This window comes from Podarcis bocagei (assembly GCF_964188305.1).
Source record: "Podarcis bocagei genome assembly, chromosome: 2".
NCBI classification, from domain to species: Eukaryota; Metazoa; Chordata; class Lepidosauria; order Squamata; family Lacertidae; genus Podarcis; species Podarcis bocagei.
This window is the reverse complement of record NC_138126.1, coordinates 15,862,307-15,885,969: the sequence shown is the minus strand read 5'-3', so window position 1 is coordinate 15,885,969 and position 23,663 is coordinate 15,862,307. Positions and strand designations below refer to the sequence as shown.

At 46.3% G+C, this 23,663-nt stretch overlaps 1 protein-coding gene across 2 annotated transcripts in view; it reads right to left on the bottom strand.

Annotated features, from left to right (window-relative positions):
- Nucleotides 1–17,607, bottom strand: part of LOC308580846 (E3 ubiquitin-protein ligase TRIM7-like) — a 79,827-nt gene extending 62,220 nt beyond the window's left edge. Inside the window, exons 1-7 of one of the 2 annotated variants that reach the window (XM_081183071.1) lie at nucleotides 17,035–17,607; nucleotides 13,425–13,520; nucleotides 12,886–13,116; nucleotides 12,219–12,241; nucleotides 11,631–11,749; nucleotides 10,639–10,671; nucleotides 7,560–9,813 (exon numbers count right to left, since the gene is read on the bottom strand). In XM_081183071.1, the coding sequence (XP_081039197.1) occupies nucleotides 9,329–9,813; nucleotides 10,639–10,671; nucleotides 11,631–11,749; nucleotides 12,219–12,241; nucleotides 12,886–13,116; nucleotides 13,425–13,520; nucleotides 17,035–17,451 (1,404 nt within the window). In that variant the 5' untranslated portion in view covers nucleotides 17,452–17,607 and the 3' untranslated portion in view covers nucleotides 7,560–9,328. Of the gene's footprint in view, nucleotides 1–7,559; nucleotides 9,814–10,638; nucleotides 10,672–11,630; nucleotides 11,750–12,218; nucleotides 12,242–12,885; nucleotides 13,117–13,424; nucleotides 13,521–17,034 lie in introns of those variants that run through there. The other variant, XM_081183072.1, reaches the window with a different exon arrangement.
- Between the last annotated feature and the right edge of the window lie 6,056 nt (nucleotides 17,608–23,663).

Genomic DNA, 23,663 nt, shown 5'->3' with positions numbered 1-23,663 from the left:
CTCATGATGTGTCCAAACCTGTGCCAGCTGTGGTGAGTGCCAGGCAACATGGTTAATATGAAAGCCCTAAGTGGATTCACCAGGGATTGCCACTACTGTGACACCATGCCGGTGTGAGACCACAGAAGTAGCTCACCTTGACACCTGAGAACACAAAAATGGCGGGGGACAAAGCAAACTGCATTTTTCAGTCATTAGTGGACCTTCCTGCTAAATGTAAAGCATAGACCACTATTGAGAAAATATTTCTTCCAAGGTGCTAAAATACCACAAGTTAATTTTACGTGATATCCTATGTCTAACTATGTGCACTGTTACACTGTTATATTTCTATGAAAATGTCCTTAAGAACCGTGACATCCAAGTCCCTTTCAGGTTCACATGGACTCACACATCTGGGAGAGAGAATAGCAGGTTAATATTTACCACTTTAAATTGTGCGGAGAAAAGGATTGCAAAGTAGCTACCTTTGCAATCTTATCTCCGAAGGGGGGAACTGTAGCAGGAACCCCCCAACCCAATCACTTTTATTTGACTCCATGAAGGAAGAACTACAAAATGGGGAAGGTTTGATACAGGCCAGCCATAATCCCTTCACCATCCCAGCACATCCACAGGAGCCCTGCCCAGTTGCTATGCCAACCCTGATGGTCCTAGACAGAAGACCATCAAGATCACAAAGAACTTGCATATGGGAGTGGATTCAGCACAGACTGGAACAAAGGACAATAATCAGCTCTTCCCTCTGGGGGCAGGAAACTGCCAACTTCCCTTTGTCTCCTGGAAGTGACTCATGGGGAGGGGGGAAAGGAGAAACCAGCCAGGTGACAAGACACTCAGGTTACCACCACAACTCCTCCCTCAACCCCTCCTTTCTGTAATGTATGCATGATGTTTCTGGGGGTGGGCTTGACCTAGAGCAGGGGTCTGCAACCTTTAAGACAAAAAGAGCCACTTGGACCCATTTCCGAAGAGGGAAAAAAACTGGGAGCCGCAAAACTCGTTGTCAGGGAACTGCCATCGGAGGAACCGGTGGTGGAAGGGCTCACGCAGGCTGGGAGAGACTCAGCAGCTGAGGCAGGAACCAGCAGGGGGAGAGGTGGGTCTCTGGTGGAAGGGCTCACGCAGGCTGGGAGAGACTCAGCAGCTGAAGCAGGAACCAGCAGAGGGAGAGGTGGATCTCTGAGGGAAAGCGAGCAGGAGGGAGGGCTCAGGGACACGTCCAGCGAGAACAGTGGGGAGGTATCTGAAGCTCCCATAGGGAGACCCACTCCTCGCCGGAAACTGTCACGCCGCGAGTCCAGAAGACGTGTTTCCGTTAAGGAGCTTTTATGCTGGAAACGATTCCGAAAGCAACCACTGTCGGAATCTGCAAGTGACTAGAGCAGCCATGTCTGAGGGGCTCTGTCACAGACAGAAGTTTGTGGGCTTGAACAAACTCTGAGGGACTACTATTTTACGCACAAGCAGCTCATCATCCCATCACAGCATTCCGACAGTCTTTGTAAGTTGTTTGTGCAGGAGAAGGCATCATGAGCGACCCAGCCGGAACCGGGCAAGCAGGAGTTGGAGCAGGGCCAAGCCTGGAGGAAAGCTACCGGGCGTTGGAGATCCAGCTAGCGCTGCAGACGGCAAGGCTTGAGGAGAGAAGGGCTCAGGATGCAGACAAAAGGGGAAAAGCCACCCAGTTCCCCAGAAAGGTACCAGGATTGGTGCAGAAGTTTGGGGGGGACCCCAAGGACTACCATGCCTTTAGAACAGAGATGCAATATGCCCTCAATGTGCAGTTTGATGAATTCCCTGACGAGGAATCGCGAGTGGCTTTCGTGATTGGGCATCTTGAAAAGGGGGCGAGAGATTGGGTGAGACCCATGATGGCAACGAATAGTACCGTCCTAAAGGACACAATGAAGTTCTTTCGTGCCATGGATCTGATGTTTTCCAGCGATATTGAACAGGGAGTGGTGCGCAGGCAGCTAATGGCTTGCAAACAGGGGAGCCGATCTGTCCGTGAGTACTGGACTGAATTCACCATGCTGGTTCACAGATTGGGGTGGGACTTATCGGCGGAACCCATTCAGATGCTATTTGAAGAAGGTCTGGCTTCGGTTGTGAAAGATGAACTTGCCCGGGGTCCCAGGGCGGATTCTATGGATCAGCTGAGCAAATCTGCGCTGACCATAGGAGCGCGCCAGGAGGCGAGAGCTTTGGAGAGGCGGGAAGGGAAGGGGGAACGTTGGAAGGAGTTCCGCATTCCAGACATTCCAGAGACAACTTTCCCGCCGGCAGAGCCGATGGAAATCGGAACAGCGCGCGCGCGCGCAGTTTCAAAGCCCAGTGAAGGGGGAAAGAAGGAGGGAAAAGGCGCCCGGAAATGCTATCTCTGCCAACAGCCAGGTCACTTTGCCAGAGTCTGCCCCCAGAGGAAGGAATGGCAAGGGATGGTGGGAGCTGTTGAGGGTAGAGAGGAGGAAAAACCGGAGCAAGTAAAAGCCAACGCCTGGTTGCCACCGTCGGGGCACAGCAGCCAGGCCAAAGAGCAGTGAACGTGCCCACGCCAGAACCTCCTAAACCTGCCCTAGTGATTGAAGTGTCGCTAGAGCTGCAAAACGGATACCCCCTAAAGATAAAGGCGCTGTTGGACTCAGGCAGCTCCTGCAATTTCATAAGCAAGGAGTTTGCAACTGAACACCAGATACAGACGATCCCTTTAAGCAACCCCCTGCAGGTGACCACGATCGATGGCAGGGAGTTGTTGGGAGGAGAAGTCAGCTTGCAGACAGTCCCAATGATAATGAAGGTGGCAAGGCACACCGAACTGATAGCTTTTAATGTGGCCACCTTGGGAGGAGCTCCTATTATTTTGGGGATGAGCTGGCTAGCGTTACATGATCCGCTGGTGGGCTGGCATCAGAGAGTGGTTTCCTTTGGTTCAGCACATTGCTTAGAACACTGCAAAGGGGAAAAGGGTGCCGCAGGGGCCCAAGCCACCCTAGCAGGGACGGAAGTAATGGAGAAAGTGAATGTACCACGACAATACGCAGATCTCAGCGACGTGTTCAGCGAGAAGGAAGCGGACCAACTACCCCCGCATAGACCCTTTGACTGTCAAATCAATTTACTCCCTGGGGCACAGCTTCCTGTAGGCAAGTTGTACGCCATGTCAGACAGAGAAATGCAGGAGCTAAGGGAGTTCATTGACAAGAACCTGAAGAGAGGTTTCATCAGAGAGTCCAGAGCGGTGGGAGGTAGCCCAGTGTTTTTTGTGGATAAAAAAAACACGGACAAGCCGAGACTTGTGTGTGACTTCAGGGGGTTAAACGCAGTGTCAGAACCAGTGGCCTTCCCTATGCCCAGGATTGACGACATTTTGACCAGGGTACGGAAGGGAAAGATTTTTACAAAGCTGGACCTAAGGGGGGGCGTACAACCTGATATGTATAAGGAAAGGGGATGAATGGAAAACCACCATGTTCACCCCTTTGGGGGCATTTGAATATTTAGTTATGCCATTTGGATTACAAGCAGGCTCGGCGTGCTTCCAAGCTTTGATGAACCACGTACTGGGGCCTTTGCTTTACAAGAATTGTGTGGCCTTCCTAGATGACGTGTTGGTGTATTCTGAGAATGAGGAGCAGCATGTGAGAGACGTCAGAGAAGTGTTGAGCAGGCTGCAGGCCAACCGGCTGTGGGTGAAACTGGAGAAGTGTCAGTTTCATACCAAGGAGGTGGAGTTCCTGGGGTACCGCCTGTCAGACAAGGGATTGGCCATGGATCCAGGCAAGGTCCAGGCAGTGCTGGAATGGAAAACACCCAAAACAAAGAAGGATGTGCAGAGGTTCCTAGGGTTTGGGAACTTTTATCGTAAGTTCATCCGAAACTTTGCCCACCTGACGGCGCCCATTACGGACTGTCTCAGCAGTAAGAAGAAATTCGTTTGGACTGAGGAGGCGGAGCGAGCTTTTGAGGAACTGAAAAGGGCCTTCGCCTCTGAAGAACAACTTCTGCATGTGGACTTACAAAAAAAGATGAGGGTCGAAACAGACGCATCAGACAGAGCCATAGGGGCGGTGCTTCTTCTGCAGCCAGGGAAGGAGGAGTCAGAGTGGAGACCGTGTGCCTTTTTTTTGCGAAAACTGAACAAATCCAAGAGGAATTACACGGTGTATGACCGAGAACTTCTTGCTATTCATGAGGCTTTCCGGAGATGGAGGCACCTGCTAATTGGCGCACAACATAAGGTGCAAGTGTGCACTGACCACAAGAACCTAGAGTATTGGAGAACGGCACGAGTGCTCAACCAACGGCAGTTGAGATGGGCCCAGGAGTTCTCCAAATTTAACTTTGAGATTTGTTACGTGCCAGGCCCAGAGAACGTTAGGGCGGACGCTCTCTCACGCAAACCTGAATATTTGGAGGGGGAGGGAGCACCCGAAGAAAGACAGCTGCACGATAGCCCCACAGCAGGGCATTTTGGGCAACACAAAACCATGTGGCTGGTTACCAGGGAATTTTGGTGGCCCAAGGTCAGGGAAGATGTGCGGGAGTATGTGAGAGGGTGTGACCAATGCCAGCGAGCCAAAGGGGAGAGGCGGGCGCCGGCAGGGTTATTAGAACCGCTACCTACACCTGAAAGACCATGGGAAGCAGTGGCAATAGATTTTATGACTGATCTGCCAAAGTCCAGAGGGAAAACAGCCATCATGGTTGTGGTAGACCTGTTAACCAAAATGGCCCACTTTATAGCCTGCTCACATGCTGTCACGGCAGAAGAAACAGCTAAATTGTTTGTAGAAAATGTGTTTAGGTTGCATGGCGCCCCCTTGAGGGTGGTTTCAGACCGAGGGAAACAATTTACTTCCAGGTTCTGGAGGAAGCTCATGAGCTTACTGCATGTAGAGGTCAATTTTTCGACTGCCCGGCATCCTGAAACCAACGGGCAGGCAGAAAGAGCCAATGGCATCCTCCAGCAATATTTGAGGTGTTATGTCAATGACAGAGAGAATGATTGGGTGGAGAAGCTGGCGTTGGCGGAATTTGCCTACAACAATGCGGAGAACGTGTCCACGGGGATGAGCCCCTTTTTGGCTAATTACGGGTGCCATCCCAGGGCTTTCCCAGGAGGGGAGGGGGAGAGATGGAGCGTTCCAGCTGCCGAACAGTTCATAGAAGAAATGGAAGCGATCCATCGCCAGCTCCAACTCAATTTAGACAGGGCCAAGGAGGAATATAAGAGGCAGGCAGACAAAAACAGAAGAGAAGGTGAAACCATTAGGGTGGGGGACCAGGTGTGGCTGTCAACCAAAGGGTTACCCTTCAAAGGGGGTTGTAAGAAGTTAAGACCCAAAAGACTGGGCCCATTTGTAGTCACGCAACAGGTCAACCCAGTGGCTTTCAGACTCCGGTTACCGAACCACATGAAGCTGCACCCAGTTTTCCACAGGTCGTTGCTGTCACCGTATAAAGGGGACAGAGAAGGGAGGGTCACTCGGGGACCAGCAATGGAGGAAAGGGAACAAAGCTACCATGTAGCGGAGATCCTCGATTCCAGGTGGAAGGGAGATCAAGTAGAGTATTTGGTAATGTGGGAAGGGGAACCGGAGTCGGAAAACACCTGGGTCATGGCAGAGGATGTCAATGACAAGGTTTTAATAGAAACTTTTCATCAGAGGTTCCCACGTAAACCTCAGCCTGTAGCGAGGTTCCGGAGGGAATACTTTGCCACCACCGACGAAGAAGAGGAGTTAGAGGGGTTCACAGATTCCGAGGAGGAGGAGGAGTCAGCGAGCCGGAACGGAGACCGATGGAGGGAAATGTTCGAGACGTCTGAAGATGAAGAGGATTCTTTTCAGGGTTTTACCTCCTCACCCCCCAGAGGAGAGGGAACGGGAGGGGGTGAAGGGGCCCCTGGAGGGGAGGTGGATGTCAGGGAACTGCCATCGGAGGAACCGGTGGTGGAAGGGCTCACGCAGGCTGGGAGAGACTCAGCAGCTGAGGCAGGAACCAGCAGGGGGAGAGGTGGGTCTCTGGTGGAAGGGCTCACGCAGGCTGGGAGAGACTCAGCAGCTGAAGCAGGAACCAGCAGAGGGAGAGGTGGATCTCTGAGGGAAAGCGAGCAGGAGGGAGGGCTCAGGGACACGTCCAGTGAGAACAGTGGGGAGGTATCTGAAGCTCCCATAGGGAGACCCACTCCTCGCCGGAAACTGTCACGCCGCGAGTCCAGAAGACGTGTTTCCGTTAAGGAACTTTTATGCTGGAAACGATTCCGAAAGCAACCACTGTCGGAATCTGCAAGTGACTAGAGCAGCCATGTCTGAGGGGCTCTGTCACAGACAGAAGTTTGTGGGCTTGAACAAACTCTGAGGGACTACGATTTTACGCACAAGCAGCTCATCATCCCATCACACTCGTCATTATAAAAATAACTTTTTTGTCACTTTTTTACTATTTCTTTGTTTGACCCCTCAGAATTACTCCTGCTCATAGAAATAAACGTTAAATTAACAAGTTACCTTTGTGTGTGTGTGTGTGTGTGTGTGTGTGTGTGTGTGTGTGTGTTCTTCACTCCCCTTCAAAACAGTGACCAGCGTACATGCCCCCTTTCAATGCAGTGACCAGCGTACATGCCCCTTACAATGTAGCGGGTGGGCGGGAAGGTGACGTCGGGACGGTGTGTGACTAATGCACGCACCGCCCCCATGCGACGTCACAGCCAGCACAGCGCCCGCCACAGTGGGGAGTGTCGGGGCGCACAATGCGCCTCCTCCCCTCGCTAGTATCCACCCCGGAGCCGCAGCAAAGGTGTAAAAGAGCCACATGCGGCTCCGGAGCCACAGGTTGCAGACCCCTGACCTAGAGGATGGGAATTTCAAAAGTTTTTATAAGGTCTTGCACACCATCTTTCTGAGTCTTTCCTCTCTCTTGCAAGTGAGGGGAACAGCCTGTTGCAACAGTTCAATAAAGGCCAAGCCTACAGGCTGCTGTTTTGCTCCAAGTTATCCTTGTTGGTGTCTTTGTTTTGTCCAAGGGAGCCCTCGGATTTTTCCGGTAACACCATGACACCACACTGGCTTTCAGCATCAGGAGGGCTAAAGATTCCTCTCACTTGGTCTAGAGCACGTGTAGGCAAACTAAGGCCCGGGGACCTGATGCAGACCAATCGCTTTCTCAATCCGGCCAGGGAACCAGCATGTTTTTACATGAGTAGAACGTGTCCTATTTAAAATGCACCTCTGGATTGTTTGTGGGGCATAGGAATTCGGTCATTTCCCGCCCCCCCAAAATATATAGTCCGGACCCCCAGAAAGTCTGAGGGACAGTGGCTGAAAAAGGTTGCTGACCCCTGGCCTGAGGCATACAAGGGAGAGGCAGCAGAGATAATTTGCCCAGGGCTAGAGTTCAAATTCAAGGGGAAAGGCCCAGGCAACTGAAGCATGATGCCTGGGCAGGGTTTGCCTCTCAGTCTTGGAGTGGAGAGAGGCTTTGGATGTAATGCGGCTCCTGCGAAGCAAAGTGTGTCTTTCCACGCAAGATAGCAATAAATAGTATTATGAGGATACCAGAGTTACTCTGTATTTTCTGGGCAGCCTTGAGTGTGGACTACAAACTGAGGAGTGAAGTAAGCTCACCCCTCAGACTGATGATGCCCAAAGGACTTTATATTTATGGGCTGCTGTTTGGTGGTGCTGGAGTCCCCAGTGACGCACCCCTGGGCACAACCACCCCTTCAGACACCTTGTTTCATGCTTTTCGTCCACCACGATTATATTCTATTTTAATGGGGGGGGGGGGGCGTCTGTGACAGAAAAGTTTGTTTACTGAGATGGTTGAGTCATCTAGTGTGTTTTTTCCCCTCCCTGCCCGCAAAGGAGCCTAGCAACAGCTCCTGATTGGCCAGAGTTCCAAGGGAGGCAGTTGGAGTGGAGTGAGAGAAGGCGTGAGGGATTCATGGGGTCTGAGAGAGGGATTCTTCTTCTGACGGGGTAGAGCTGAGGAGAGCCGAGAACTGACAGTATATATTCCCAAGTTCAGAATCGCAGATCACTGTTAAAATAGAAAAGACACCGTCCCACACAGAAAAAGGGTCCTCAGAGGGAATACTCTGACAGGAAAGGGCAGTCGTGATTCTGAGGCAAAGGAGGATTTGGGGTCTGTAAGGAAACAGTCCAGTTAAAATCCTAAATTCCTGAAGTGTGTGGGGAGAAGTCTGATCTCTGGAAGATGTGTAAAAGAAAGTAACCTTAAGCCTGAACAGCATACAGCCTACAACTTGAAACCGTACTCATTTTCATAAAAAGCAGCAGCACTGGTTGTTATATTTTGGTGGAAGACGAAGAACCAAAACTCCTTGTTTACACCTGTTATAATAAAGTTTCCTTGCAACCTGTTTCCCCCCCCCCAAAAAAAAGCCCACTATTGCTCGTGATTCAATCTCTACTGGGGATTTCACCTGAGGGAAAAGGAAACAGAGGGCTGGCCTAGGGAGAGAAAGTGCCGTTGCTCCGGTGCAGTTTCCTATATTTTGAAAGGGGGTTGCCAGGTGTTTTTTTCTATTTTTTGTTTCTCTTAAAAAGAGAGAGAACGTTCTAGGCTTTTCCCCTCTTATTGGGGGGTTTGTGCAATCATCCCGTTTGCAGTGTTAGAAATCCCCCAGGCAGCTTTTGCGACAGGCACAGGTCCAACTGTGACCATGTGAATCTTGGGTGACCCTCTAGCTATATATAATAAATTATTATTATTAATTCCACCCCGCCCATTTGGCTGGGTTCCCCCAGCCACTCTTAAGCTTTCTTAAGGAGGTATGCAAAAGAAGTGATTTATCAATGTTTTAATGTGTTGTAAACCTCTTTGAGATTTTTTCTTTAAAAAGCAGTATAGAAATGAAATGAATAGGAATAATAATGATAACGAATGGCATTGCCTCTGCCAAAATGGCGCCCGCACATTCCACTGTGGTGACGGTAACATAGGTTTAAGGTGCCATTTGGAATTAGCTTATATATCTATGCTTTCTAACACTGCGTGTTTCTGTTTTGTGAAATTGGTAATTTGTGCTCCCTGCCATGGTCTCCTGGATTGCAAAGGTGCCCCTAGGCCAGACGTCTTGGGGGGGATGTCTGATTTATCCTCAGGCACCAAGACTATGAGGTGAGGCAGGCAGATATGCAATGGAAAAATAATCTGACACATTCTAGCACTTGTCGTCATCTCTTTAATGTCATCTACACACAGAAGCGCACACAATCCTTTGATTTAAAAAAAATCAAGGAACAATCTGGAAGTTACTTTTCCACACATTTCTCTTTTTTTTTCTGGAGGGGTGGCCAGGCTAGTGTGTCACCGGAGGCAGTTCAAGGCAGGTTTCTGGCCCCACCCAAAATATAGGCAGAAGGGGCTCTCGAGAGAATTCAGCCATTTTAACGTAGTGTGCCTTGCCTGTATCAGCATCAAAAAAGAGAATTTGGCGCCCTGCATAATTGACAGCCACCCGGATCCTCCTCAGCTTCGCAGCAGGCAGGCTACGCAGCTGCCTCAGTCCCCAGATGCCTTCCTCAGGGGTAAAGCAGAGCATGCCCTTTCTCCTCACAGACTTCCGGGCGACCCCCACAGCCCATTCACCCGAAATGTCCATGGTGACTTCCCAGTAGTGCCTCCCTGCTGTAAACTCCTCACACCCCAGCACGAAGGGATGTCCGCTGAATCTCTCGGGATTGTCCGGCAGCTCTTGATGTGCCTCTCCCCACCTCGCACTTCGACGATCCTCAGACACGATCAGGTGGGGATTAGCGGTGTCCGGGTCCAGAGTTACACTTGCTATTGGCGTCGCGAGGAGAGAAAGGAGGAGAAAAGAAAAGAGGAATCAGCTGGGAGGATAGACATTGTGAGCTTAGATCCACTCCAGGGATCATTGAGGAAGGGGGTTCCTTTCCTGACTGGACTGGGGGCCTCCTTGCGGCTTCGCTGCTAGGCCCAGCTTTGGCCCTCTGTCCAAATTCAAAAACTCTTTGAAATTCTCTCTCCCAATAGCCAACTGACCAAGGACGAAGAAGGGGAGTAATAAAAAAGGTTGGGATCTTAGAAAAGGAGTGACTTTGGACACTGGTTCTGTCCACTGTGGCCCCACCAGCAATCGGCACATTGGCCGCAACAGCTCCCCCAATGGATAACTTTCCCCGCTATCCTTAGTTAATGCAGTGGTGGTTTCAGAGCCCGCTAGCAGGGATGATGGAAGCAGAAAGCTTCCTGATAGAGCACACATTCCCTCCTGGTTCTCTGTCAGACCATCTTGACCGTGAGCCCTTGAAGACCTGCTCCCTGCCTTGCAAGCCTATTCCCCCTAGCCAGGACTGACTCCAGCTACAAAAGCTGAGGCTGTGAAACAGACTCTTGGGTTTGGGCATTGGTTAGGGCTTTTGCTGCTATTATGTTACTTCTTTATTTTAGATCTTATGATTTAGGTGGAAGTTGTTCAATTTGTTTGTGTACTTTTTAATGTTTTATTCATTGCATATGACTATTTTGTGTTATTATGTAATTATTTATATGTCACCAGCCCCCATGAGCATGGGCTTAACATTGGAAAGGGGAAGTGCAAATAAAATGATTGATTGATTGATTGATTGAGGCTCCTCAGCTTACCTTTCTTCAGAGAGAGTCCTGATGTTAGAGTGCCTGTGAAACGGAAAGCAAGAGAGATTAAGCATCACACACCGGCGTGGTGTTAATTAATGTTATAACACAGAAAAAGTTGATATCATTGTTTAGTCACAATCCCCTTTCTTGTAAATTGAAGCCATTGGTTTGAGTCCTACCCTCCAGAGCAGGAGAAGACAATCTTGCTCCATCTTACTTGCCCTTTAGATATTTGAAGATGGCTACAATATCGTCCTCTCAGTCTGCTTTTTTCCAGGCTAAACATGCCTAACTCCCTCAACCATTCCTCGGTTTCCAGAACCTTGTTTGTCTTTTCACTTGTTTCCAAATAATCACATTTGACTTCTGCTTATGAGATCTTCTGTCTCTCTCAGCATACACAAGGATAACTACTATCTGCTTTTGAAAATCTGCCTCTTAAGGTTATTGCCTTAAAGTGTTGTAGCCTAAGGCCTGGCTAAACTTGAGTTGTGACAGAGTGTCATTGAAACTACCAAACTGATCATTAAATTCACCACAATATTCTTGCGCTCACACCCCCCCTGGCCAATTTCAGTGGGCCTTAAGTCATACAAAGCTTCAGCCACAGAAGTGTGTGAGTTTTTTCAAGTGTCCCTGCATAAATCTGCATGTGGGTGAGACATGGTTGCTGAAGAAATAAACATGTTGCCTTAATGCTAAGATGATGTAGACCACAGAGGAGGAAGTTGGACTTTAAGTATCAGCTGGGCTGATGGGAGTTGGAGTCCAAACAAACAGAAGGCACCAGGCTGAGAGAGGCAGTCTCAGCAAATGGCATTTTGAGCTGTGGTTGCAGGACCTCCTTTCCCCCTCAGTGAAATTTAAAGTTACCTTCCCTACTGACCCTCAAGTTCAATTTTTCTGGCTCTCCTAGCATTACAGAGGACACCTTGAGTTTTTCCTCAACCCCATATGGACCAATTCAATATCCAGCATGAAATTCTTGCTGCCAATACCTTTGAACTGCTCCACAATAACTTTCAGAAATGGATATATTTCAAAGATGCCGAAGATTTCCCACATAAATTCAGGAGGGAAAATCTTGGGAGCCTCAAATGCCTGTCTCCCCTCATGCCTGTGGAGAAATAAAAGGTTTAAGTATGCCAGCTGGCTTTCCATCCAACCTCAAATTCCCAAAGGAATCAATAGGAGGAGAGGGGAGAGGATCAAGAAACTGGCTGGTCAGATTCAAGGTGAATAATAAGAGGTCAGCTGAAACGTATATTGAAATAAGCAGTGCAGGGAATAAAAGTGTGAACAATGGTTTGATGCTTTCTTAGATACATCCCTGTTTTGGAAGATGGTTGAGACTACCAGGTGGAAACAGAAAGAAAGAGAATCAGAAACAAGAGATAGAAGGGAAAATAGGAACTTTGGAAGGGAAAATAGGAACTTTAGAAAAAAAGTTGGCCCCTATTGATTTGTTAAAAGTTGGAGGTCACAAAGACCCATACTGTTCCCTTGGGAACAACGGGTGTTTTCCTGCAGTCCACATCCTTCACAGAAACACAAAGCGCAAAGGAAAATAAGAGGGATCTGCTTACCTCTGCACAGTGCTTCTAATATCCTGCAGGGGAAAGAAAAAGAAGAGAGAACTCAGCCTCCACGACTGGCCATACATCAAAGCCCACGCCCCATGCCCCAGTCCAAGCAGGGTAATGTCATAAAATCAGAGCACAGCCTCTTAAATGAAGCCCTGAGCAGGAACAAAAGAGGACCAGTAAGGTATCAGACCAAGGGTCCACCTATTTTCTGCCCAACTCAGGTAATATAACCACAGAAGGAAAAACTTCTTAAAAGAAGCCCTGAAATGACAAACTGTCCCACACCTTAAAAGGCATAAAATAGGGCTCTGTTCATTGCAAGGATCTGGCCAAGGGATCCACCCAAGCCAGACCCCTCTTGGCAAGAGCAGATTCTGTGAAGCTCCCAAACAGGCCAGGAAGGCAACATCACTAATTTGGGAGCCAGCAGCAGACCCATCATCAGGCAAGAGCAGAAAACATCTGATTCCATCATCGTTAAGTAACAAATTAAGGTGAGCATTCACTCCTTGTCCTCTTAAATGCTCCTGCACCTAACGTAAGAGAACCAGCTACCAGCTCCACAAAACTAAGCAACGTCATTTGTGAATAATGATAGAGGCAGAGACTGGTCTGGTCGTGGCCTTGACCTGGAGAAAAGCTTGGGCTGCTTATGCCACTCTCCTACCTGCAGGAATTCACTGGGGGGCTCCTGAAGCTTCTCCTCCAGCTCCCGGATGGTATTTTGAAGAGAGTCAACTTCTCTGGAGAGCCAGCCCAGCTGCTCATTCAATTTCCTTGTAATCTCTTTCTCCATCTCTTCCATCTCCTTCAGCAGCTGGTTTTCCCATTTTTCCAGAAACAAATGTAGTTGCTTAAATTCATCCTTCATCTTCTGCCTATCAGATGTTAGTTTCTCCTGCAAGAAAGATGGAAAGAAAAACAGGCTGTTAGCAACATTGCCACTCCTTCTGCAGCATAAAGAGGGTTTGAGGATTACTGCAGGGGAACAGGCTGGGTGCTTCTGAATTTTTAGATTTTCACAGATGATGCGTCAGTTTTCAAGCAAAGGAAAATTTTCCTTCCCATCAGAACAGGCGTCCCCAAATAAATAGACATCCAAAAGAGTGGAGCTGCTTGATGGCTTCAGGGTGTACTTTTTTATCCCCCCACCAAACACTAGTTCTTTTGATTATTTGCTTACTTCCCAGTAAGAGCGACACTTACAAGCAGGTTTTGAATGGTGTCTTCTGCTCTTCTATTATACCTCAGGTTTTCTGCCTTCATCCCCTTCAGAGTCTCCAGACCCCTGCAGACCTGATCCTGAAAAGAAAAGCCAAAGTTCCCATTTGGGTCCTGGTGAGAGGTTTCTTGGAGATAACCATCATAATCATCCGTGAGACAGAGAGAAGAAAAGGAAAGAGAGAGGACAGTTGAATTATGTTATTGTTCCCCGGGTTCTGAGACTGCAGAGCCTGCTTCTGCCATCCAGAGTATTGAGCCTACAAGAGTTGCAACTGATGAGTGTTATGGAGAAATGTTGAGCTATCTCTAAATTTATTCTGGCAGGGGAAGAAAACCAAGAATAAAGTATAAATTGTTAAGAAATACAGTCATACCCCGTTTTGCATCCACTTCATGTTGCGTCTTTTCAAGTTGCGTCCCACAGCAACCCGGAAGTACCAGAACGGGTTACTTCCAGGTTTTGCCGCTCACGCCTGTGCAGAAGAGCCAAATCACACTGCATGCCTGCACAGAAACGGCAGTCTAGTTGCGTTTTTTCGGGATGCAGCCGGGCCTCCGTAATGGATCCCCTTCATAACTGGAGGTACTACTGTACTAAGGAAAGAGGTGGCTTCTCCCTGCCAGATTTGAGAATATACTATGAGGCATCCCGTCTATGCTGGCTGCAGAACTGGATTGATTTAAAGAATGTGGATATTTTGGATTTAGAAGGTCATAACAATAGATTTGGTTGGCATGCATATTTATGGTATGAGAAGACAAAAGTGCATAAAGGTTTCCTAAACCACATGGTAAGAACATAAATCTACCAACCGTGGGACAAATAAAAAAAATATTGGAACAGAAACATCCTGGTGGCTCTCACCACTGGAGGCATTATCTGTGAAAAAACTTAATGCAAAAAGTGAGTGGGTGACTTATAAAGAGTTGTTATTTGAAGTAGATGATCAATTGAAAATAAAAAATGGAGGACATTTGGTAACATACTGGCTGCAATGCCACCAACTAAATGATGTGTTTATGAAAGATAGAAGGAATGGTTTTAATACAGAAACTTCAAGGTTCAAAAAAGAATTTTTGGTTTCAAAAATGTATAAATTGTTGTTAGAATGGTATACTAAAGATGAAGTGAAATCAGTAATGATACAATGGGCAAGGGACATTGGATATAATATCCAATTGGCATCATGGGGAAAAATATGGAGGGAAGATCTAAAATTAACAGCATGTTATACGTTGAAAGAGAATTACATGTATAGGAAAATGATGTATCGTTGGTACCTAACTCCTACTAAATTGACAAAAATGTATAGAACTGCCACAGATACATGTTGGAAGTGTAAACAGAAGGAAGGATGTGGACATGTGGGGGGGGGAGCATATTGGGAAATTATTTATAATGAGATGAAAAATATGTTTAAAATAACTTTTGTTTAAAAAACCTGAAGCTTTTTTATTAGGAATTTTAGGTCCAGAAATACCGAAGGATTTAAAGAGACTATTTATGTATGCCACAACAGCTGCTCGGAAGCTACTTGTCCAAAGATGGAAGGAGGACAACTTACCTACATAAGAAGAATGGCTGATAAAGATGATGGACTACACTGAATTGGCGAAAACGATCGGGAAGATCAGAGATCAAGAGGACAATACATTTACTCAATAATGGAGAATTTTTTAAAGTTACTTGAAAGAACATTGTAAACAATTGAAAACATTGGCAGGATTTTAAAAACACTTGCAATGAAGGGAGAACTATGATAAAAATTGAGATTTAGTTGATTGTAGCAGCAGCATGGTGAGGGGGGGGGTGTTGTTTGGTTAATGCTGTGGGAACAAACGGCTTGCTTTGTAAAAAAAAAAAAGATCTTGCATTTATCCAAGCACGTGGATCTCAACTTTGACTGTAAATCTGAAATCTGCGCCTCCTGTGAAACAGCACACCAAGCCCTGCAGTAATAGCCTAAGATCAAGCACCAGTGATACTTATATTAATACAACTGGTTTAAAACTCACGGATCTTGAGTTCTTTGCATAGTTTAGGGCTGGCAACAGGAGAAAGCAGCGTTGTTTTATGCCTCTAATGTTGTTGGGGTTTTTTGTGAAGGGCAGTATCTGTATATATAAATAGATTTGCTAACATGGAAATACAACCAAGGGGAGAAATCTCCACCTCTTGATCTGATCCATCACACTATTTTTCCCTATTCTCCTTTGACACTGTTGCAAACAAAATCTGCCCTTATAGGTTCCCCATCGGTAGGAGAAAATAACAGAGGCCAACCAGAGAATATTAAGAAGCAAAGCAGCTAGTAAGCCTGATCTTTATTAAAGCTGTTGCAACAGGGTGCCCCCCCCACACACGCAGGAGAGCGGAGGAGGACCCAGACCAAAGGTGTGCCCACCCTTATATAGACATTTTGAAATTCCCTGCCCTGGAGGCCAAGACCACTCCCCACAATCATCATAGCCACATCACAGAAAAGGTGATCTACAACAGAAATTTGAATGTTGTTGTTTTTCCTGTCTGCCAGGTTATCTGATAATGCCTTATCTGATTGCCTTTCCTGGTAGTCTGGCCATTTCTTTGAGATGGTGATTACTCAATTCCTGAGACAATGGGAAGGTTCCCTCACCCCCTCCCTCCTTGCAGGGAAAACATTTGGTCAGTTTGGGAGTCAAAATGGTTTCAGGACTGTCTTCCTGTGCTGCTTCAGCCTTGTGGTTTATATATTTATGTGAGTGTTTGCTTGGTACATTTATGAAGTATATATATGTGCGTGTGTGGTGTGTGTGTGAGACCTTAAAATTTTTATTACAACTTTTCATTGCATAAAAATATTTATCTTTAATTTACGCCAGTATGCCAACTACTGCACAACTCCCACTTTATAACAGCAAGCATCTCTGAGATGCCCAAACTGCCATCTTCCTAGATTTTATTATTTGATTGCCTTTTTAAAGCAATTGTACATTTCTTTCCATCCCAAATAAATCAATGTATTAGTTATTTCCTGACTTGCAATCCTTGCTCTGCTCTTTGAATTAGATTCTGAAACAGGAAAGGCAATTTACAAAGTGCACTCATTTGAGCTGCATTTATTTTTCCTAGAAAGGCCACCTTAACATCGTTCAATCTTTCTAGATCAGCTTAACTATCATTTTTTTACACAATCATACCTAATATACACATCCAGTGGAGTCTTTACGGCAAAGCAAACCTCATTCCCATAAAAGCCAATATCTATCTTAGGATGTGTAAAATAATTAGATGAGAGGCCTCCTGAGCATGTGCAGAGTCAGTTGACAGCAGACTGCCTCCCACACACCTAGGATTAGAGGGATAAACGCTCACTCAAGGAGACAGTGGTTTATGGACAGCCTTTAACCTTGATTGCTGAATGGCTCAGTTTGATAGAGCATGGTGCTTATAACATGAAGGTTGCAGGTCCGATCCCCTTATGGGACAACTGCATCTTCCTGCATTGCTGGGGGTTGGACTAGATCGTCAGGATCTTTTCCAAGTCTACAATTCTATGATTTTAATTCCCATCATATATACTAGCCGTTCCTATGAATGGTTCATTCTTACCTTGTAGTCTTGGGCGGCTTCTTCCACAGGAACCACCCTGTGGCCGCTGTGCCCTTGGGATGTGTCACACTCCCCACAGAAGGGGGCTTCGTCGTCCCGGCAAAAGAGGTCCAGGGTCTTCTGGTGCCTCTGACATTCTGAGCGCCTCCTTTGAGCCTCTCTCTCCTCAGAATGATCCCACTCACTGATGATTCCGACCATATTTGTGAGAAGCATGTTTTGCTTGTAGTCTGTTTTGACAGCCTCTCTGCACTCGGGGCACCTGGTTCTCTCACCAGACTCCTCCCAGCACCTCAAGATGCAGGCTTCGCAGAAGTTGTGCTTGCAGCCCAGTTCCACCGGACGAGTAAAGTAACTGAGGCAGATGGAACAGGTGACTTCACTCCGGATCCTCTTCCTGTACCTCTCCTCAGCCATGGCTCCACTCCTGTTGTGAGGGACCACTCTCCTTCTCCTGAAGCAGCCACACCTGGAAGAGAGATGGAGCAGTTAGGATCCCTGTGAACTTTAATCTGAAATGGGAAATGTAAGCCCTGCCCCATCCGCATGGACCTTCTCAGCAGTGGGACCAGCCCTGTGCAACGCCCTCCCATCAGATGTCAAGGAGATAAAATACAGAACGTTTAGAAGCCATCAGAAGGCAGCTCTATATGGGGAACTTTTTAATGCTTAATGTTTTATTACGTTTTATATGTGGGATCAAAGAAATGCCTCTCCTACACCCTGGAAAGAAAGATGATCACCCTCCCTCAAGTATTTAGGAAAGGCAGATCTCATCACAAAGGGGGACAGATTCCTCCTGTGTTCAATGGTTTTCAATTGCATTTTGTTCCTTCATATATATTTTTTCTTGAATGGTATTTTAATGTTTGCCATTTGCATTCCAAGTAATTCACAAAGTACAATCGAAAATCAACATGGATATTTTTTTATATAATATTTTATTAAGTTTTATCAATGAAAAAGTTTTAAAAAGTTTAGAAAAATACATAGAACAAAAAAAAGATACAAGTTACAAAATACAAAAATACAGACATTGAAATGAATTGAAGAGATTCTAGCAACAAGGTAAAATGTAAGATAGGATTAATAATAGATAAACTAATAGGTCATGAATTTGCTGAACCAATTTTTAAGAGGGATACAAAAAAGGGAGACGTGAGGAAGTCAGGAAAATAAGTTAATGAAAGACGAGAAATTAAGAAAGAGGGATTCTTGTTTCTTTTTTTGTATATGTGTGGGTTTTTTTGTTTTTCTCTCTCTCTGTTTCTGTGTTTAATGTCAACATGGATATTTTTAAGCTTGCCACTGAAGCTTGTTGGAAAATCCCTGGTCCAGAAACAGCTTCGTTTGTATTTTATTTTATTTAACACACACACCACTTTTTAAAATAAAACCTCTAGGCAATCGACAATAAAGGTTTATGTTTAAACGACATGGGAAAGGAGGTAAACCGGGGGCTGGATGTGAGAGAGGCACTTTTAACTTCATTTTTAAAAATCATGAGGATGGTTCCCATGATGTAGATTACAAGTGAACGCCATATTATTTGCCGCGTTTCTTAGCTGCTGTGTACAAAAACTTGGCTCTTATCCAACTAGCAAGGTAAAAGATGGAGAGGTTAAATCGGTTAAAATCCAGGTGCAAACAGAGAGCAAAACCGCGTGCAATAGGAAAGTCCTATAACACTCATCCAGCAACACAAATAACACAAACATCCAGCAACACAAACACGTCGCTGCCAATCGTGGGAAGTGCTAAAAAGAGCGTGGATGGCGCTGGAATTTTTGGGAGCTAAACTCCCCCACCCGCGCGCCCCAAAAACCCGCACCTGGAGGTGGCAGGATTTGAACCCGGGACCTTCTGCACGCAAAGCAGATGAGACAAGACGGATACACACATTGAAGTTCCGGCTTCTTGAGAAATTCATCTGCCTCTCCCCCCCACCCCGCCCCGTTTTTCTTTCTAATTTAACAGCAATTTCTGAGAAATCTGAACCCTTCATTTCATCTTCATTTCTATAGCTCACTCAGCTCGCGGAAAGAGACCTGCAGTCCCGATTCTTTTAAAGAATCGCCAGTGATGTCCAGGAAGGACAAAACCGAGGCCAGGGGGGAAGAACCACCGTCATTCATCTTCCCATCGCTACATGAAACGCACCCACACGTATCGTGTACACGTGAGGCCATCCCCACGAAAGGAGCCCGCAGCGTTACGCGCAAACTTGTTGAGCCATAAATCTCGCTCAACTCCTTGATCCGGATCTGCAAATGGGCTCGGAGAAAAAGATTACCTTTATTTTTCCGAGTCCGGGCAGAGCAGAGATAGGGAGCAAAGGAAAGAGAGGGGGGTATCCCAAAATAATAGCCATTCACACGACCGTGTACACGTATCTTCCGCGCAACATGCTAGGAAAGGGTCCTGCCGGGTGAGGCGCGCCTATTTAGCAATAAATCTCTCTCACCTTAGAGATCTTGAGGGACAAGATCGGTGAGCAAACCGGATCCGAGCCGGAGTGTCCTTCCGTCTCCACGTCCGGCCAAAGCAGCAATTCGTAGCGCTCCTAATCCGGCGGAGAGAGGAGCAAGGCGACCCCTTTTTGCCTGATCCGGAGCAGCTCTGGTGAGCAGCAAGAGGAGGAGCCGAAGCAGCAGGCAACGAAATCAAAATCGCCGCCGCGAGAAAAGGAGCCAGTCAGAGACTGCAACTCTGTGGATGAATGGATAATGGTTATGAATGGAGAAGCGGGGGCGGGCCAACGCCGCTTCACTTGGCAGCCAATCAGCTCTTGAGGGGCTCCAAAGTGCAGATCTGCGATTCTTATCCCTACATATGGAGAATTGAGGCAACTGTTATCAGGGAGCCAATCAATTCAGGCAAGATCGCATCCCTGCTCTTATTCTGCATTCTGCTTTCAAGTGCGTGTCTGCATTTCAGAAAAGCATTTTATTGCATTTCACAAATAATCAGTGCTTGCTTTTTTTTCTAAAAAAATATATTTTGGGGTACTCTCATTTTCCTACTCACATTGAAATACTGCCCCTCAATGAGGCCAGACTTAGATTCACAAAATGTTTAGGGGTATGCGTACCCCTGCGTACTCCCAGAAAAAAGCACTGCATATAATAAACATAATTTGCAATCAACAACAACCATAGCTGCTAGTCTGTCCTTTCTTTGGGGGAAGCAGGGAGCGGAACAGCAGCTTAAAAGTTAGAACCAGGAGCAACAGCAATATGCTGTTGAAGCACTGATTCTTCAACCTCAACTTCGTTGGACTGGTCATGTTGTGAGGATGCCTGATTATCATCTTCCAAAGCAACTACTCTATTTCAAACTTAAAAATGGAAAGCGTAATGCTGGTGGTCAGCAAAAGAGGTTCAAAGACTCTCTCAAGGCAAATCCAAAAAAAATGTAGTATAAACACTGGCAAGTGGGAAACACTGGCCTGTGAGCGCTGCAGTTGGAGAACAGCCTTTACCAAAGGTGTCATGGGCTTTGAAGACACTCGAACTCAGGACGAAAGGGAGAAACGCGCTCAGAGGAAAGCACGCTTGGCAAATCCACACCGTGATCAGCTCCCACCCGGAAACCAATGTCCCCACTGTGGAAGGACGTGCGGATCCAGAATTGGCCTCCACAGTCACTTATGGACTCATTGTTAAAACCGTGTTTATGGAAAACAATCTTAGGCAGCTACAAGTGATCACCAAAGAAGAAAGAAGATGACACACAACATCTGCAGATGAGGCAGTGGATGATCCCACCCACATAACTGATCACATGACACAGCACACACACACACCATTTGAATGGCAATTTCCATCCACTTTGGGGGGGGAGGCTGGCCCCCAATAAATGTTTTATAGGAGTTGGCTGCTATGCCGGAGCCACAGATTTTGATACCCTCTGGCTGAGATTCCGATAGGCATGGGGAGAGTCTGTGCTTCTAAAGCCTTTGAGGAATTGCCCTTTTTTGCAATAGCCTTACCAGCGGGAGTGGGACTTTGATTGGATCTTCTACTCACGAAGGAACAAACCCATTTGCAATTGAAGTGAGATACGCTTATCTCTTGCATGAAGCAACTGCCTTCTGGCATACCTTGCAAGAATAGCTGCCCTTCCCTGCTCCAAAGGGTGTGTCTAAAAGGGAAGGTGGGGTTGGGATTGTTGACAATGGAATGCGCCTCCAGGGGTGAAGCCAAAAACTGTTAATAACAGCACCCAAGTGACCTCCGAGGGGCACAAGCCTGGCAGTGTGTTTAGAGGTCCTGGGCTGCCCAGAGGATAAGAAACACCCCCCCCCTCGGCCTCACGGATGTGGTCCAAAGGAAAGCAGAGAAAAAGGTTTAGCACCAGCTGGGCTGCAGCAGTTGCCAAGGAGGTGCACAAAACAACATTCAATGTGATACGGAAGGGGGGGGCATGTCTTCTTCACCTTCTTCTTCGCTACAATATATCCATTTATTTTCAATTGTCAATGTCAAAAGGGACTAAAATCTATAAAATTCATAGAAAATCAACGTGCCAATTTGCTCAATTTCTCTAGGACTCCATGACACCTCCCCTGTCCTCCATAATCCCTCAAGCAAGGTGTCAAGACCCTAATCCTGTCAAATCACTCTGCCAAGCCCTTCCTCCGGGAGATGCCAGGTGGCAGTCCATGCATATACATGGACCATTGTCTTCTCATCAGGTACTCAGGATGTGCTTATCTGCCCATATCTCCAGCTCTGCATATTCCCCCCTCCCTCCTCCATATGTTAATCCGGTGTAACCCAACCTCTTCCTAATGTTCCAGTAGTAGATAGGTAGCCGTGTTGGTCTGCCATAGTCAAAATAAAAAAATTCCTTCCAGTAGCACCTTAAAGACCAACTTGGTAAGTTCTGATACCAAGAACTTACTTAGTTGGTCTTTAAGGTGCTACTGGAAGGAATTTTTTTATTCTTCCTAATGTATTCGTGATGTAATCTGTGTAACCCAACCTCTTCTTAATGTATCCATGATGTAACTGGGATGTATTTTGCACTGTATTCTGGGACATGGAGGAAAGTTTCAATAATTCATGTCACCCCTTTCTCACTGTTCAATCTCGCCTTGAACCTGTTGCGCAATAAACTTGGATCTTCTGCAGTTTGCTCCTGTCTCCGGCTGAGCTCATTTTTCTTTCGCAGGGACCCGCGGACTTAGTCCTACGAGCTGGGTGGCAGAGTAGCCCCGCACCCAGATTTTACTGTAACAAATGTCTTAAGGGTGTTAATATTTTGTTTGAAGCCACCCAGAGTGGCTGGGGAAACCCAGCCAGATGGGCAGGGTATAAATAAATTATTATTATTATTATTATTATTATTATTATTATTATTATTATTATTATTATTATTATTATTATTAAATACTTTTATTTTGCTTTAAACAAATACATATAAATATAGACAACCAAAATTACAAAAGAAGATTCCTTAATAATAATGTGAAAAGCTAAAAAACTACAAAAAATATCAAAGTACATGGCATAAAACATAAGCCATTATGGGAAAGAAAAAATAAAAAGGAAAGGAGGAGGGGGGGAAAGAAAAAGAAAAAAAGAGCAAGATGAGGCAAAACACAAAAAGGCTCATCTATTGTATGCTTCCATCAAGGTCACAACAGATCATTTTTCTTATCAATTCTCTCTATCTGCATTCCAAAGAATCCCTCATGTTGGTATCAGGAGCATTTCTCCATGCGGTATCATTCTAAACATAACCAGGTCTTTCTTGATGAACTCTTGTCCCCTAGATAATTATTTAAACATTCCCATGCTTCTTTCACCATCTTTTAAGGTTTATCTCTTATTGCATCTGTCAGCTTCGCGAGCTCGGACAATTTGACTACCCATTCCTCTTTAGTGGGTGTATATTTAGCTTTCCAGTGTTTTGCCACTATAACCCTTGCTGCTGACGTCGCATACATAAATAACCTGGTCTTATTTTGGGGAATATTATTATTTTTCTTTTCTTTTCCTGAAGATGTCCCGCAAGGCAGCAGAGGTTTAGTATCCTCCTCCTTGGTGATTTAGTTTTCCTCCCCCTCGATTATTATCCCTAGCCCCACCTGTCCCTTGGGCTAGGGATAATCTCGCAAATAATATGCAGAAACACAAACAGTAAAAAAGCGAAGCAGCCAGACAGAATAGTTTGTGGTGAAAAACCGACACCTTGTGGCCAAATGTGGAAATAAATGCATCTAATGTTTTTTGTAGACAGTAGGCAAAAACAGCTGATTGTAGCATGCAGCCCTTTATTCCTAATTCCCAGTTACAGTGGTACCTCGGATTACAGACGCTTCAGGTTACAGATTCCGCTAACCCAGAAATATTACCTCGGGTTAAGAACTTTGCTTCAGGATGAGAACAGAAATCATGCTCCAGCAGCGCGGCGGCAGCGGGAAGCCCCATTAGCTAAAGTGGTGCTTCAGGTTAAGAACAGTTTCAGGTTAAGAACGGACCTCCGGAATGAATTAAGTTCTTAACCCAAGGTACCATTGTACCATTGGCGCTGTGGGTTAAACCACAGAGCCTAGGACGTGCCAATCAGAAGGTTGGCGGTTCAAATCCCCACGACAGGGTGAGCTCCCATTGCTCAGTCCC